This window comes from Vipera ursinii, assembly GCF_947247035.1.
Source record: "Vipera ursinii genome assembly, chromosome: 3".
In the NCBI taxonomy this organism is placed as follows: Eukaryota; Metazoa; Chordata; class Lepidosauria; order Squamata; family Viperidae; genus Vipera; species Vipera ursinii.
In genome coordinates this window covers 178,099,055-178,111,469 of record NC_139516.1, presented here as the reverse complement: position 1 = coordinate 178,111,469, position 12,415 = coordinate 178,099,055, and the positions used below count along the sequence as shown (strand labels likewise).

Below are 12,415 nucleotides of genomic sequence, written 5' to 3'. Positions count from 1 at the left end.
CTTTTCAATGATTTAAACTTTCAAAGTCTGTTCTGTTGTGTCCTTTCTTCGCAGGCATGCGGTCATCAACCAGTTCCATATTTAAATACAATGGAGAAAGGCTGCTAACAGAACCAGAGATCTCTTAGATCTGTGTTTCTCGAACTCAGCAGTTTAGACTTCAAGTGCCAATATTCGTCGGAAGTGGCATGCTGGTTGGGGAATTCTGGGAATTGAAGTCCATACATATTAAAATTGTTGAAACTGAGAAACACTGTCTTGGATGGCCTGGCCCTGGGGCTTTTCCCGGAGACACACCTGGCGCGCGGAGTAAATCAAAGTCGAGGCTAGCCCGGCTCTTGGAAGACTAATTCCATCGCTTACCATTAGGGGGCAAGCTGCTGGCTTCGCAGAGTGGGAGGAACCATTCGCCAGGAACGACTGTTCTCCCCTCACTTCCGGTTTGCGCTGTCCTACAGCGGACCGAGAGGTTCCTGCTGCCCGAGGCGGTTCACCGGGAAGCAGAGCCTTCTTTGGCTCGGCCTGACAAGCCGGTGAAATGGCGACTGCCGGCCCTTCGGGCAGCGGGATGGCCCAGAAGACGTGGGAGCTGGCTAACAACATGCAGGAGGCACAGAGCATCGATGAGATTTACAAGTACGACCGCAAGCAGCAGCAGGAGATCCTGGCGGCCAAGCCATGGACCAAGGAGTAAGTTGGTGTCTGGGCGACACGGAAAACCGCCGCTCCCTCTGCGTTCCTCGTTCACTGCCTTGGCTCAGAGAGTTCTGCCGGCTGCCGAGGTCGCTGCCCGATCCCATGGCCAGGAAAAGGGGCCGGTGCAGCAGTGATGGTGCACTTGCCCCAGAGGTAGCCTGATGCAAGGCGGATCTGGAGAAGGTGGGGAGATAGAAAAACGGGTCCAAGAAGAGATTGCATTCTTTAATTGGATATAGGGATGAAGGATTTAAATTTAAAAACAAGAGATGCAAGTTTGGATTTTGCAGATCCTAGGGAGGTAGAAATATTAGGGTTTGGCACTCATGTGGATGTTAACAAAAAGGAGAAAATGAAATCAGAGATGAAACTAAGGAAAGTGAAGATGGAATTAAATTAGGTGAAGAGAGGCATACTTATTAGAGGATTGTAGTTCTCTTCAAGCAAATACTGGTAACGACATATCTACTGAGTTTTACAATATATATTTAGGTCTTTCTCTTCTTGCCTGTAACCATGATGCAAACATGTCCTGGAAAACTTTTTTCTGCCAGGATTCCACAACATTGCCTTTATCTCATCTCTTGCCCATGTACGAGACAGACCTAAGTTATCCTTAACTGTTCTGTTTATAAACTATTGTTTTCTTCCTTAAGCCAACAGCAATATAACACAGTTTCAGAGTGTAGAAAATGTAATGCACTTTGCTGATTATTCTGTCTACAGAAGATCAGATGATCCACAGAGAGAAGCTCTTTTGAAATTACAATATTCCACAGCCTTCTGTTTTTCATTAGTGTGATTCTTTCTCAAAAAGCCATGAATGCTGAATTAGCCCAAGGGCATAGCACTGAAGCCATTTCATACATTCATATAAAATGCCTCTACTAACTCAAAAATAAGGAAAATGAATATTGCAATATGACAGATACAAATTAAACAAAAATATGTTACTGTGAAACATGTTTCACTTTGACAGTTGACTGTCATTTCATTGGAACACCAATATTGGTCATAATGATTGAGTTGTTACATAATACTGTCTTCAAATTATCCAGCATGCTATAATCTAGAACAGAGACCCCCACCCCAACCAGGGACCGGTTCTATATAGAAAGATTTTTCAGCGGGCCAGAGAGGGCATGGTTTTGTGTGCTGCCTGCATCCCGCAGATGGGGCTTTGCTTGATTGCACGGCCCAATTGCTGGCATGCCACGGCCCAGTGCCGGTCCACAGACTGGGGGTTGGGGATCCCAATCTATTAAGAATGCCCAAATCACACTTTTGTCTTTCTCCCTTTCCTGAGTAGAGAGGTCTTCAGAGTTCTTCTCATTTGCTTTTCTTTCTCTTTCAGTGCTTTGAGGATTCTTCATTTCTTTGCCTAGCAAAGAGATTTTTTCCTCTCCTTGCTCAGCATAGAGATCCTTGCAGAGGGGCAGCAAGACCCTTAACTTTTTGTCTGCCTCTTCCTTTTCTCCCTAAAGCAGCTTGAGCCTTCTGGCCAATATTTCTTGCCCAAGCCTCACATCTAACCAGGCCCCACTTTTCTTGGGAGACCCATAGCGTTGTGCTCAGTGGGTTGTGAGGTTCCTGCCAGGCCACATCTTTCTTAAAAGTGACTCACTTTGCCCAGCCTGCATATTTATACAATGCTACCAGCAAGCATGTTTGGAGATCAGAAAGCCAGAACAAAAGCAAGACAGAGATTGGTAATAAGATTGCATATTTCATACCCATAAAGTTTTTGATGTGTTGAGAACAGGAACAGAACATTTTACTTCAGCAATTCCAAAAGGCCTTTATTTAAGATTTGAAGGTTATATACACAAACATTTTTATATGTATCCATGTATAATATGAAAGCACAGAATATTAAGATACAGAACACTTTAGGATGTGGCCTGTGTTGACAAAAAGGAAGGAATTCACAGTTTTTTAGAGGTAATTCTATAAGTTAGATATCAGAATAGTTTTCAAATTAAGCAATGCTTTGAGCTAAATTTCCCAAACCAAATAAACCATGCACAATATTACCTAAATTGTTTACTGAATTATCAGACAATGTTATTTTATGGTTTTGCAGTATAGTTGTATTTTATTTAGTTAAAATAACCTGCAGCCTGTATCATTGTCAGTATGCTTACAAAAAGATACAGATTAAAAATATGTACAATATAGGAAATTATTAAATTAGAAACAGTAAAAACGGATAATGAAAAGTTATTTATTTCATGAAAAAAATCACATCAGTGCTGGATCCAAACTCATTCAATAGAGAATTGTTCTAGGGAAAACCCTGCTGCACGCCATATATCTGAGCAGATGGTGCATTAAATAATCCATAGTCTGTCAATGCCTTTTTTAGGAACTACATAAATATACAAATAAATGCTTGGGATCATCACCCAAAATAATACAAAGAGAAGTTTACGTAATGTTGAAAACATGAATTTTGTGTAGCAACAATCTTACAATGGCGTGAAAGAGAAAGGCTTGTATGTATACTAGACAAAGTTTTAGTAGATGTCATTCTGTTGTATGCCAAATTTCAGGCTACAACAGCTTTTGGAACAAACAAATATACAGTAACGGATTCCCTGTTTTTTTGGTAGATAGATTCTCATCTTAAGTCCCATCTTATGGTGTTGGATATTTATCATGTTTATGATTTCAGAATTGTCAAGTTTTTCTTTTCTGAGTGTCTATCTCCAGTTACACTTTTTGTAACATCTCATTTATCAAAATATTCTAGAGATTTCAAAAATTTTAGTATATTTTTGTTCTCTTAAAGATTAATGGTAGATTTTTATTTTTTTCTTGTGATCTAAAATAGCCTGGTGATTTTATGTCTAATAGAAATGTCTAATGGAAAAAATTCAGAGAAGAGCAACTAAGATGATCAAAGGCCTGGAGACTAAAACAAATGAAGAACAGCTGCAGGACTTGAGTTTGGCTAGTCTAAAGAAAAGATGAACTAGGGGAGACATGATAGCAGTATTCCAGTATTTGAGGGGCTGCCACAAAGAAGAGGGTGTCACGTTATTCACCAAAGCACCAGAGGGAAGGACAAGAAACAATGGTTGGAAACTGATCAAAGAGAGAAGCAGCCTGAAATTAAGGAGAAACTTCCTGACAGGACAATTAACCAGTGGAACAGCTTGCCTCCAGAAATCGTGGGCGCTCCATCATTGAAGATTTTTAAGTAGACAGTCACTTGTCTTAGATGGTATAGATTCTCCTGCTTGAGCAGAGGGCTGAACTAGAAGACCTCCAAGGTCCCTTCTGGCTCTATTCTATTCTATTGTAGAGCCATTATGCTTAAATAATGTATGTGTATTTGTTCCTATTTTCCTTTCTATAATAATTCAATTGCATTTTTAAGATATTTGGTCTTTTCCTTGCAGCCACCATTATTTCAAGTACTGCAAAATCTCTGCCTTGGCTCTTCTGAAGATGGTCATGCATGCTAGATCAGGAGGCAACTTAGAAGTGATGGGCCTAATGCTTGGAAAAGTAGATGGCGAAACAATGATCATAATGGACAGTTTTGCTTTACCAGTAGAAGGCACTGAAACCAGAGTTAATGCTCAGGCTGCTGCATATGAATACATGGCTGCATATATTGAAAACGCAAAGCAGGTAAAACAAGAAGATAAGCTATTTTAGTAATTTAACATTAACTAAAGTTATTTGAACTCAGTTGTGAATCTGGAGACACTTAGATGATAATCTTTAAATTAAGTATGCCTTGCCCTTGATCTTAAGTGAAATGAGCTTGATTTTATAATGATCATTTTTTGCTGTGGTCATTAAGCAAATTACCCCAGGTGGTCGATAAACAAATAATGCTATAGTTAAGTGAACCCACCTTCCCCCATTGACTTTGCTTGTCAGAAACCTGGAAAGGTTGCAAATGATGATCATGTGAAACCAGGATGCTGCAACAATTGTAAATAAATGCCAGTTGCCAAGCACCAGAATTTTGATCACTTCACAAAGACACTATGATAGTCATATGACGATTGGTCATAAGTCACTTTTTTAAGTATTGTCATAACTTCAAATAGTTATTACCGAATGGTTGAGGACTACCTGTATATTTACAGTATATTATATTGTGATTCTGAATATTCTGTGTAGAATAAAATCTGCAATTTGGCAACAATCCAAAAATCTGGTTATATTAATTAAATGTCTTTTAAACAATGTGCTTTCTTTCCTCTCCCTTCTTTTGCTTTTGGTTAGGTTGGTCGTCTAGAAAATGCAATTGGCTGGTATCACAGCCATCCTGGCTATGGTTGTTGGCTTTCAGGAATTGATGTCAGTACACAGATGCTTAATCAACAATTTCAAGAACCTTTTGTAGCTGTGGTTGTGAGTATAATAATTAGAACTTATGAACTAAACACTAAAAAATGTTTGAGAGCTAATTTCTGCAATATTTTGTGAAGAGGTTTGGGGGGGTTATGGCTTGCTGGATTTTTATGTGCTCGTCTTAATGTTTTTCTAAAAATTAAGTGCAGCCTTTCAAGTTAAATTAGTATAAGAACTAGAAACTTCAACTAGCAGCTTAGCACAGTGTTTGTTAAAATTACTAATGCTGGAAGAATATGTCTATCTGTATGTAGTTTAAACCAGGCATTAGATTCCATATATACATGCCATACAAGTACTCACATGCCAGTCTAGCAGGAGAATAGCAAGTATAAACAAGGGTTTAGCAGAGATGGGAGGTCCCTAAAATAACTCATGTGTGATTGCACAATAAAATCATAAAGTATATATAAGAATAATATTTAGCTGCTTTTTAGGAAGGTACTGTATATGTTAATTCTGAATACTTTTTACAGATTGATCCAACAAGGACAATATCTGCAGGAAAAGTAAATCTTGGAGCTTTTAGGACATATCCTAAGGTAACAACACTATCATCAAAGTTATATAACATAAAATTGGAATTAACTAAACAAATGACAAACTACATAGCTTGAGTCAGTTGTTAAACTCATACAGTTGGATACAGTGGGATCATTTTGCTGATGGAAAGCAATCTACCAGTGAAACAAACTGATAATTCACTCGTTTTAAATCTCAGTACAAAAAACAGTTTTGCTTGGATGTAGTCATGGTTATTTATATTCTCAGACTTCCAGCATATTGCAGGAGGAGATAATTACATAGAATATTGTGGAGCTCAATAATATTTTCACAGGATAATCTGTTTGTGATCCCAATACATGTCAGTGGTATGTGAATAGTGAGTACAATCATAGCTGAAAGTGACCATTCATTGTTCGCTTTTTCTACTGCGGTTATCTAGTCTGATTTAGAAAATTCATGTCTGTATCAAAAGTCTTTTAAAATTTATACAGAAGAAACAAAGATGTCCTCCTTAAAGAAAAGACAGATTGAACAAGCTGATAAAAATTACCTTATGAATTTAGGACTTCCTGTGTAAAAATAGGGCTCTTTAGCCTTTTCAGATGCATATGGTTTTTGCACTTTTGAGGGAAAGCACTGTCAATGAATTACTAACAAGGGCTAATGCAGAAGTCACAAATTACTTATGGAAGCATTTCTTTGTTGAGGATAATTGCAAGAACTGTGGATTATGGCAGAACTTTTGTTCAAAAGATAATGTAGTGTGTCCCTTACATTCTTGTCAGAAAAAGTAGAGTGGAAATGTCTATGTGTGCATCAGGGTGTTTTAATTATATCATTCAGGTTGCTTTCTGAAAATTTATAAACCTCTAAATGAAATAGAAATTGAACAAAAAATGAATACATTGAATTGATAGGAAGTTAACAAGATTCCTTGTTAGTATGCTTTATCTTTCAGGGCTATAAACCTCCTGATGAGGGCCCTTCTGAATATCAGACTATCCCACTTAATAAAATAGAAGATTTTGGAGTGCACTGTAAACAGTAAGATATTATCTTTTAATATAGAGACTTTACAATGTTTTCCAGTTTGGAAAGAAAAATACAGTTACTTGAAATTCTCCAAATCCTACAAATATATTGTGTTGTAGGTGCGAACATTATGTCTTTGCTTTGGAACAGAAAGAAAGCAGATATGCATAATTGATATGGCTTTCAATGAAGCTCTTTTGTCTACGCAAATCTGATTTGCTAAGGTGTGGTAGAAAATTTGACCCAAACAGTTTTGATGAAAAAGCATTCAATATCTTACTCAATGACGATTTTGCTCATGATTCCTGTGTCAAGCATACTAGCTTGTCCCCATCCCACCCTCCACATTTTTCTGTAATTATAATTGAGCAACTGTGCGCACACACATACACTATTAATCTGGATATGATGCCACTTCAATATCATTCCACAGTTTTTTGTCCACTTTCTTTCCTCAGTTTTACCTAACTTTATAGACACTCATAAAATTTTATTAATAACACCTTTTCTTGATCATACTAATGTACTCGATATTTGTGTATATAAAAGCATTTATTTCCAACCATTCATGAGCTTACTTTGAAAAATGTTCTGTATGTCTCTATATAAACATTTTTTTTAATGAAACAGGTATTATGCCTTAGAAGTATCCTATTTCAAATCCTCTTTGGATCGCAAGCTGCTTGAGCTTTTGTGGAATAAATATTGGGTGAACACTCTTAGTTCATCTAGTTTGCTTACTGTAAGTATTATGGAACACCTGAACATGCAAAAGCAGATTACTAACAAACTTAACACATAGTTTCTGTAGGCAGAAAGATAAAAAGTCAAGAAAAGGGATTTCATAAAATGGATTACAAAATATACTAAAGTTTTGGGTGTTGCAGACACAGATCATATATTCCTCAGTGTAACACTAAGAAGCACCAATTATAGAGATAGCTCCAGAGACCATTTTTGTATTGAGCAACTTACTTCCTTTCTAACATCCTACATTCGTTCCTTTTTTTATTTAAGACTAAAAATCTAGTTCTGTCCATCTATGGTAGATACCATCTGCCTGCTAAGAGATTTCCATCCAATCCTTTTCCATTAACACACTGCAGCTCACAAAAAATACTCTGGGTAGGAGACCCACTAGGGGGAACTCAAAAGTTGTGAGAGAAAAAAGAAGTCGGGTCATATGTTTAAATAAAATAGGTGAAATAGAAATCTTGAGGAATGCTGGCTGGGGAATTCTGCGAGTTGAAGTTCATACATCTTAAAATTGACAAATTTTGACACTGCTTTTCAACACTGAAGTTGAAAAATACACTGAAAGCCAGAGATACACTGTTGTCAGAAAAAACCCTCTACATGGATTTAAACTTCATTAGCTTCTTTAGTATGGATTGTATAAAATAGCAGCACAGGTGGAAATTGTGTTCATGTTAAATCTTTTTTAAATGCAGAATGCTGATTATACAACGGGACAAGTATTTGACCTGTCAGAAAAATTAGAGCAGTCAGAAGCTCAATTGGGACGGGGAAGCTTCATGCTGGGTTTAGAATCCCATGACAGAAAATCGGAGGACAAACTAGCCAAAGCAACAAGGGACAGGTAAGGTCACGTTCATTTGAGATTTTGGATTAAGAATAAAATACTTAATTGTATGAATATTTCATACTCTTTAATATATAAGATATGTTCTTGTGCATATCGCCAAATAGAAGTTGCCAATTTCAGTGGTTATTTTTGTCAGCATTTAGAGCTCCTAGATATGACTATTTAATTTTTTTTTCATATCAGCATGAGTTATGAAGCTAGTTTTATTTACTTAATGATGAAATGGCTGCCCATCCCACTGTATTAAGTGACTAATAGTTTCAGATATATGTGAAGAGAAATATAATTTTAATGTACGTATGTAATATATGAAAGTATGCTTGTATATTGGGGAAATTGAGCCATTTTTTTCCATTTGGCAACAGTCTGTTTCATGAGATTTTGAGTGGATAGCTGATTGTTAACCCAAAGGGGGAGCTAACATGATTCAAGGTAGCCAACGTATTTATTCCATCCAATCCCATGGTTTTAAGAGAATTGCTGCTTAGACCATGGACAGTACCCAAGCTAGATAAAGTAAGATTTTCATTCCATATACTAGCCACCTGTGTTTTACATTATCTATTTAAAAACATGGATGACTAATGTATGGAATGAAATTCTTACTTTATTTAGTTTAGTATTATCCATAGTCTAGCAGCAGCTTTCTAGAATTCAAATCTGTTTTTCTTAGTCTTGACAGGAAAAGGAAGTAATTGAACCTGAAGTTTTTTAAATGCAGCATGTGTTTAGTATCTGAATTAGAGCCTTACAGATCTTCTCTGGAATATGGAATGCGTGTAGAGAATATAATGAGAAGAAAGTATTTGACATTTTAAGTAATTTTTCACTAAACCATAATGTGGCTTGCTGGGTTTTAGTTTGGCATTATATGTGAACCTGCCAGTGTAACTGGTAAACCATAATTGAGATATATAGCTACAGTGACTTTGCAGTGTACCTAGGCAATGTACACAGTGTTTGGCAAATAATAGGAATCTGTCCCATTATAACTGACAACTGACAAAGCAACTTCAAGGAAAATGGAGGAATGACTGCAGAATATGATTATGTTGTTTACACATACTCAATTTTAATTACAGAACTTTGTTGAAACAATACTGTGTTAATGAATCTACGTTAAATACTATATTATTGTAAAGCATAGTAAGGAGTCCCTGCAGATTTTACTCTGCTAGCTGTTACTGACTATAGGGGACATTGCTCTTCTCCATTTCAGGGCCATTGAGCCAGTGTTTGAAATCATTTCCATGGTCATGTGGCCAGCATGACGTTGCAGAGAGCTGTTACCTTCCCACCAAAATACCTATTTATCTACTCGCATTTGCATGCTTTCAAACAGTTAGATTGGCAGGAGCTGAGGCGAGGACAGGAGCTCACCCCATCGCATGGTGCTCAGGTCTCAAACTTGTGCTGATTGCTTTCCAGCCAACAAGCCCAACATCTTAACCACTGAGCCACCACGCTGCCCAATAGCATAGTACATACAATGTTTTCTATATTGTAGTTCAAGTCCATAATTTGTACCGTTGTACGGCTACTTAAAGAAAATGTTGAGTTATTCTTTTTTTTTTTTTTATTGAAAAGTTTTATAAAATACAATTTTCCTTTACAAAAACCCCCCTTCCCCCTCCCTCCTCCCCTCCCTACCTCCCCCCTATCTCCCCCCCTCCCCCTCCCCCTCCTCCCTCCCCTACCTCCCCCCCTCCACTTCCCCTCCTCCCCCCTCCCCCCCCGACTTCCCAGAGCAAAATACAAGGTATATATCTAAAAGGCAATCATAAACAATCATATACTAACAATTATAAACTCTAAAATCCATCACCCTCTAGCTTGTATATAGTAAACCAATCCTTAATAATACTAAATATATAAAAAAAACTAAAATAAAAGAGAACTAGCATCATTCCCATCTATGTTCTTCCACAATTCACTATTACCTTAACATATTCTCATTTGCACATTAATAAATAGTTCTTACACAAATTAACCCACATTAACCCACAAAACTTTCTTCCTCTTCCTCTGTAGTAAGTTGTCCATTAATTCCAAATTAAAAAAAAAAAAAATCTATTACCATACATAACATCCCAAAACTTTTAAAAAACACAACTACCACTTAACTATAAATATTTTGTGGAAGTTCCATAGATTTCTACTGGTCCTATTTTTTTTTCTTTTTTGAGCGTTTTAAGGCAGCACGCGTCACCCTCTGTTCTCTAAGATCATCCAAAAGAGTTACAGCTTGAACTCCTCCTGTACCCTTCTCGTCTATCTGTGCATCTTCATCCTCTTGATGTTCTCCTTCTCCAGATCCCTCTGCAGCTTCCAGAAGTGTTGATGGGGTTACTTTCAAAACATTATTATAAAAATCATGCGCTTGCTTCACATTACTCAAACAGTACCTTTTGCCATCATACATGAAGCTCAACCCAGCTGGGATCTCCCATCTGAACCTTATATCTCTTTGCTTGAGCTCTTGCACAAGAAATATAAAATCCTTCCTTCTCTTTAAAATCTTTGGAGGAATTTCTTTTAGAACCAAAACTTGTTGACCAGCAATCACAACTTTGGTATCGTAGGCAGCTTGTATAACTTCATCTCTAATTTCCCTTTTTACAAAATAAACCACCACATCTCTAGGCAACTTTCTCTGTTTAGCAATCCACGAATTCACACGAAACACTTTGTCCATACCTTGTTTTAATTCAGATGCTGGATGGTTCAATACTCCCTCAAAAGCCTCAGAAACCAGCTGCTTTAAATCTTCCTTAATATTCTCTTTTAGGCCTCTAATTCTCACAGCAAACTGCATCTGGTAAAATTGGGCCAAGCTCTGTTCACTGTCGATTTTGTCTTTTAAATCTTCAATTTCCAATACTTTTGCTTCTAATAAAGCATTCTTTTGAATCAAGTCTTGCACTTGATCATCCAGCACCTCCACACATTTAGCAACTTTTTGCACTGAGGACAAAATGTCTACCTTCATTTCTCTAAGTTTCTGTTCCATCCTTTCTTCCATTCTCTGCTCCAATTTCTCCAATTTCTCCTCCATCTGTAGAAATTTAACACCCATTGACTCCAAAATTAACTGGGTATGTTTTTCAAGATCCTTCGATGTCAATACATCAGGAGAATGCAACGCCTGCAGCAATGATTGTTGTTGCACCGGAGAATTTCCAGCACTCCGAAAAGTTCTAGGGGGAGGTTTAGCCGCCATCTTTTACTTACAATTGTGACGCACTTTCACTTTAAGTTTTAAGCAAAGTCCATCAAGCTTGAGAGTAAAATAAAATCTTCTTCATCTCTTCATCTTTCCCTCTTGTACTGCTCTGCCTGCTCTTTCCCTTTCATAGTCTCTCCTTCAAGCAGGGATGGTCGCAGACGCCTGGCTCTGCTCCATTAGCAGAGACGCTGGTCAGCTGGGAGCAGCCCAGGCTACGGGGGAGTTCAATCCTTCAGCCGCCCAAGCTCCAAGCTCAGGCGGCCCCGGAGAACTCAACCCCCACCTGGGGGCTCACCCCCTCCTCTTCTCCCGAGGAGGGGGCTTCAGATTCGCCCGAACAGCTGATCGGCGCTGTTTCGGGCGAAAAAGCACCAGCTGAGCCGCGGGCAGCCCGGGAAGGCTCCCTCCGTCGCCGCGGAGCCACCGGAAGTCATCAATGTTGAGTTATTCTTTAATTCCTTTTGATTGTAAAATACTGTGTTTGCCTTTTCAAAACTAAATGATAACATTTATGCAATTATGAAAACTCTGTACTAGGACATGTGACTAACTTGCAATATAATGACAAAGTTCATTTAGCCATTTGTTTTTGTTTTTCTCTCAGCTGCAAAACCACAATAGAAGCAATACATGGACTGATGTCTCAAGTTATTAAGGACAAGCTTTTTAATCAAATTAACATTGCCTGAAGAATATCATCAACTGATACTTATGTTCAGGATAGAGAAGACATGCCTATTTGGACTAATTTCAGAACTGGAACTTGAGCCAATATGGAGATTTTCAATGGATTTGTAGTACTTTAAATCATTCTTTCCCAATTCTTTGCCTAGTTTTAAGAACAAATTCAAAGTTTATTGTAGCTCTGTTGTTTACGATAACATTTTGTTGATTGCTTCAAATAAATAAATAGGTTGTAGAAGTTTAGAATTTATCTGTACCAGTCTGCAATAAAGATCTCTTAAAATGGCCAA

At 37.7% G+C, this 12,415-nt stretch overlaps 1 protein-coding gene across 1 annotated transcript; it reads left to right on the top strand.

Annotated features, from left to right (window-relative positions):
- The first annotated feature begins 454 nt into the window (after positions 1-454).
- On the top strand, positions 455-12,415 carry COPS5 (COP9 signalosome subunit 5). Its single transcript, XM_083360606.1, has 8 exons — positions 455-690; positions 4,101-4,335; positions 4,942-5,070; positions 5,547-5,612; positions 6,536-6,621; positions 7,240-7,351; positions 8,061-8,209; positions 12,046-12,415. Exons 1-8 carry the CDS (start codon positions 539-541, stop codon positions 12,128-12,130), a joined length of 1,014 nt encoding a protein of 337 aa, XP_083216732.1. The 5' UTR covers positions 455-538; the 3' UTR covers positions 12,131-12,415.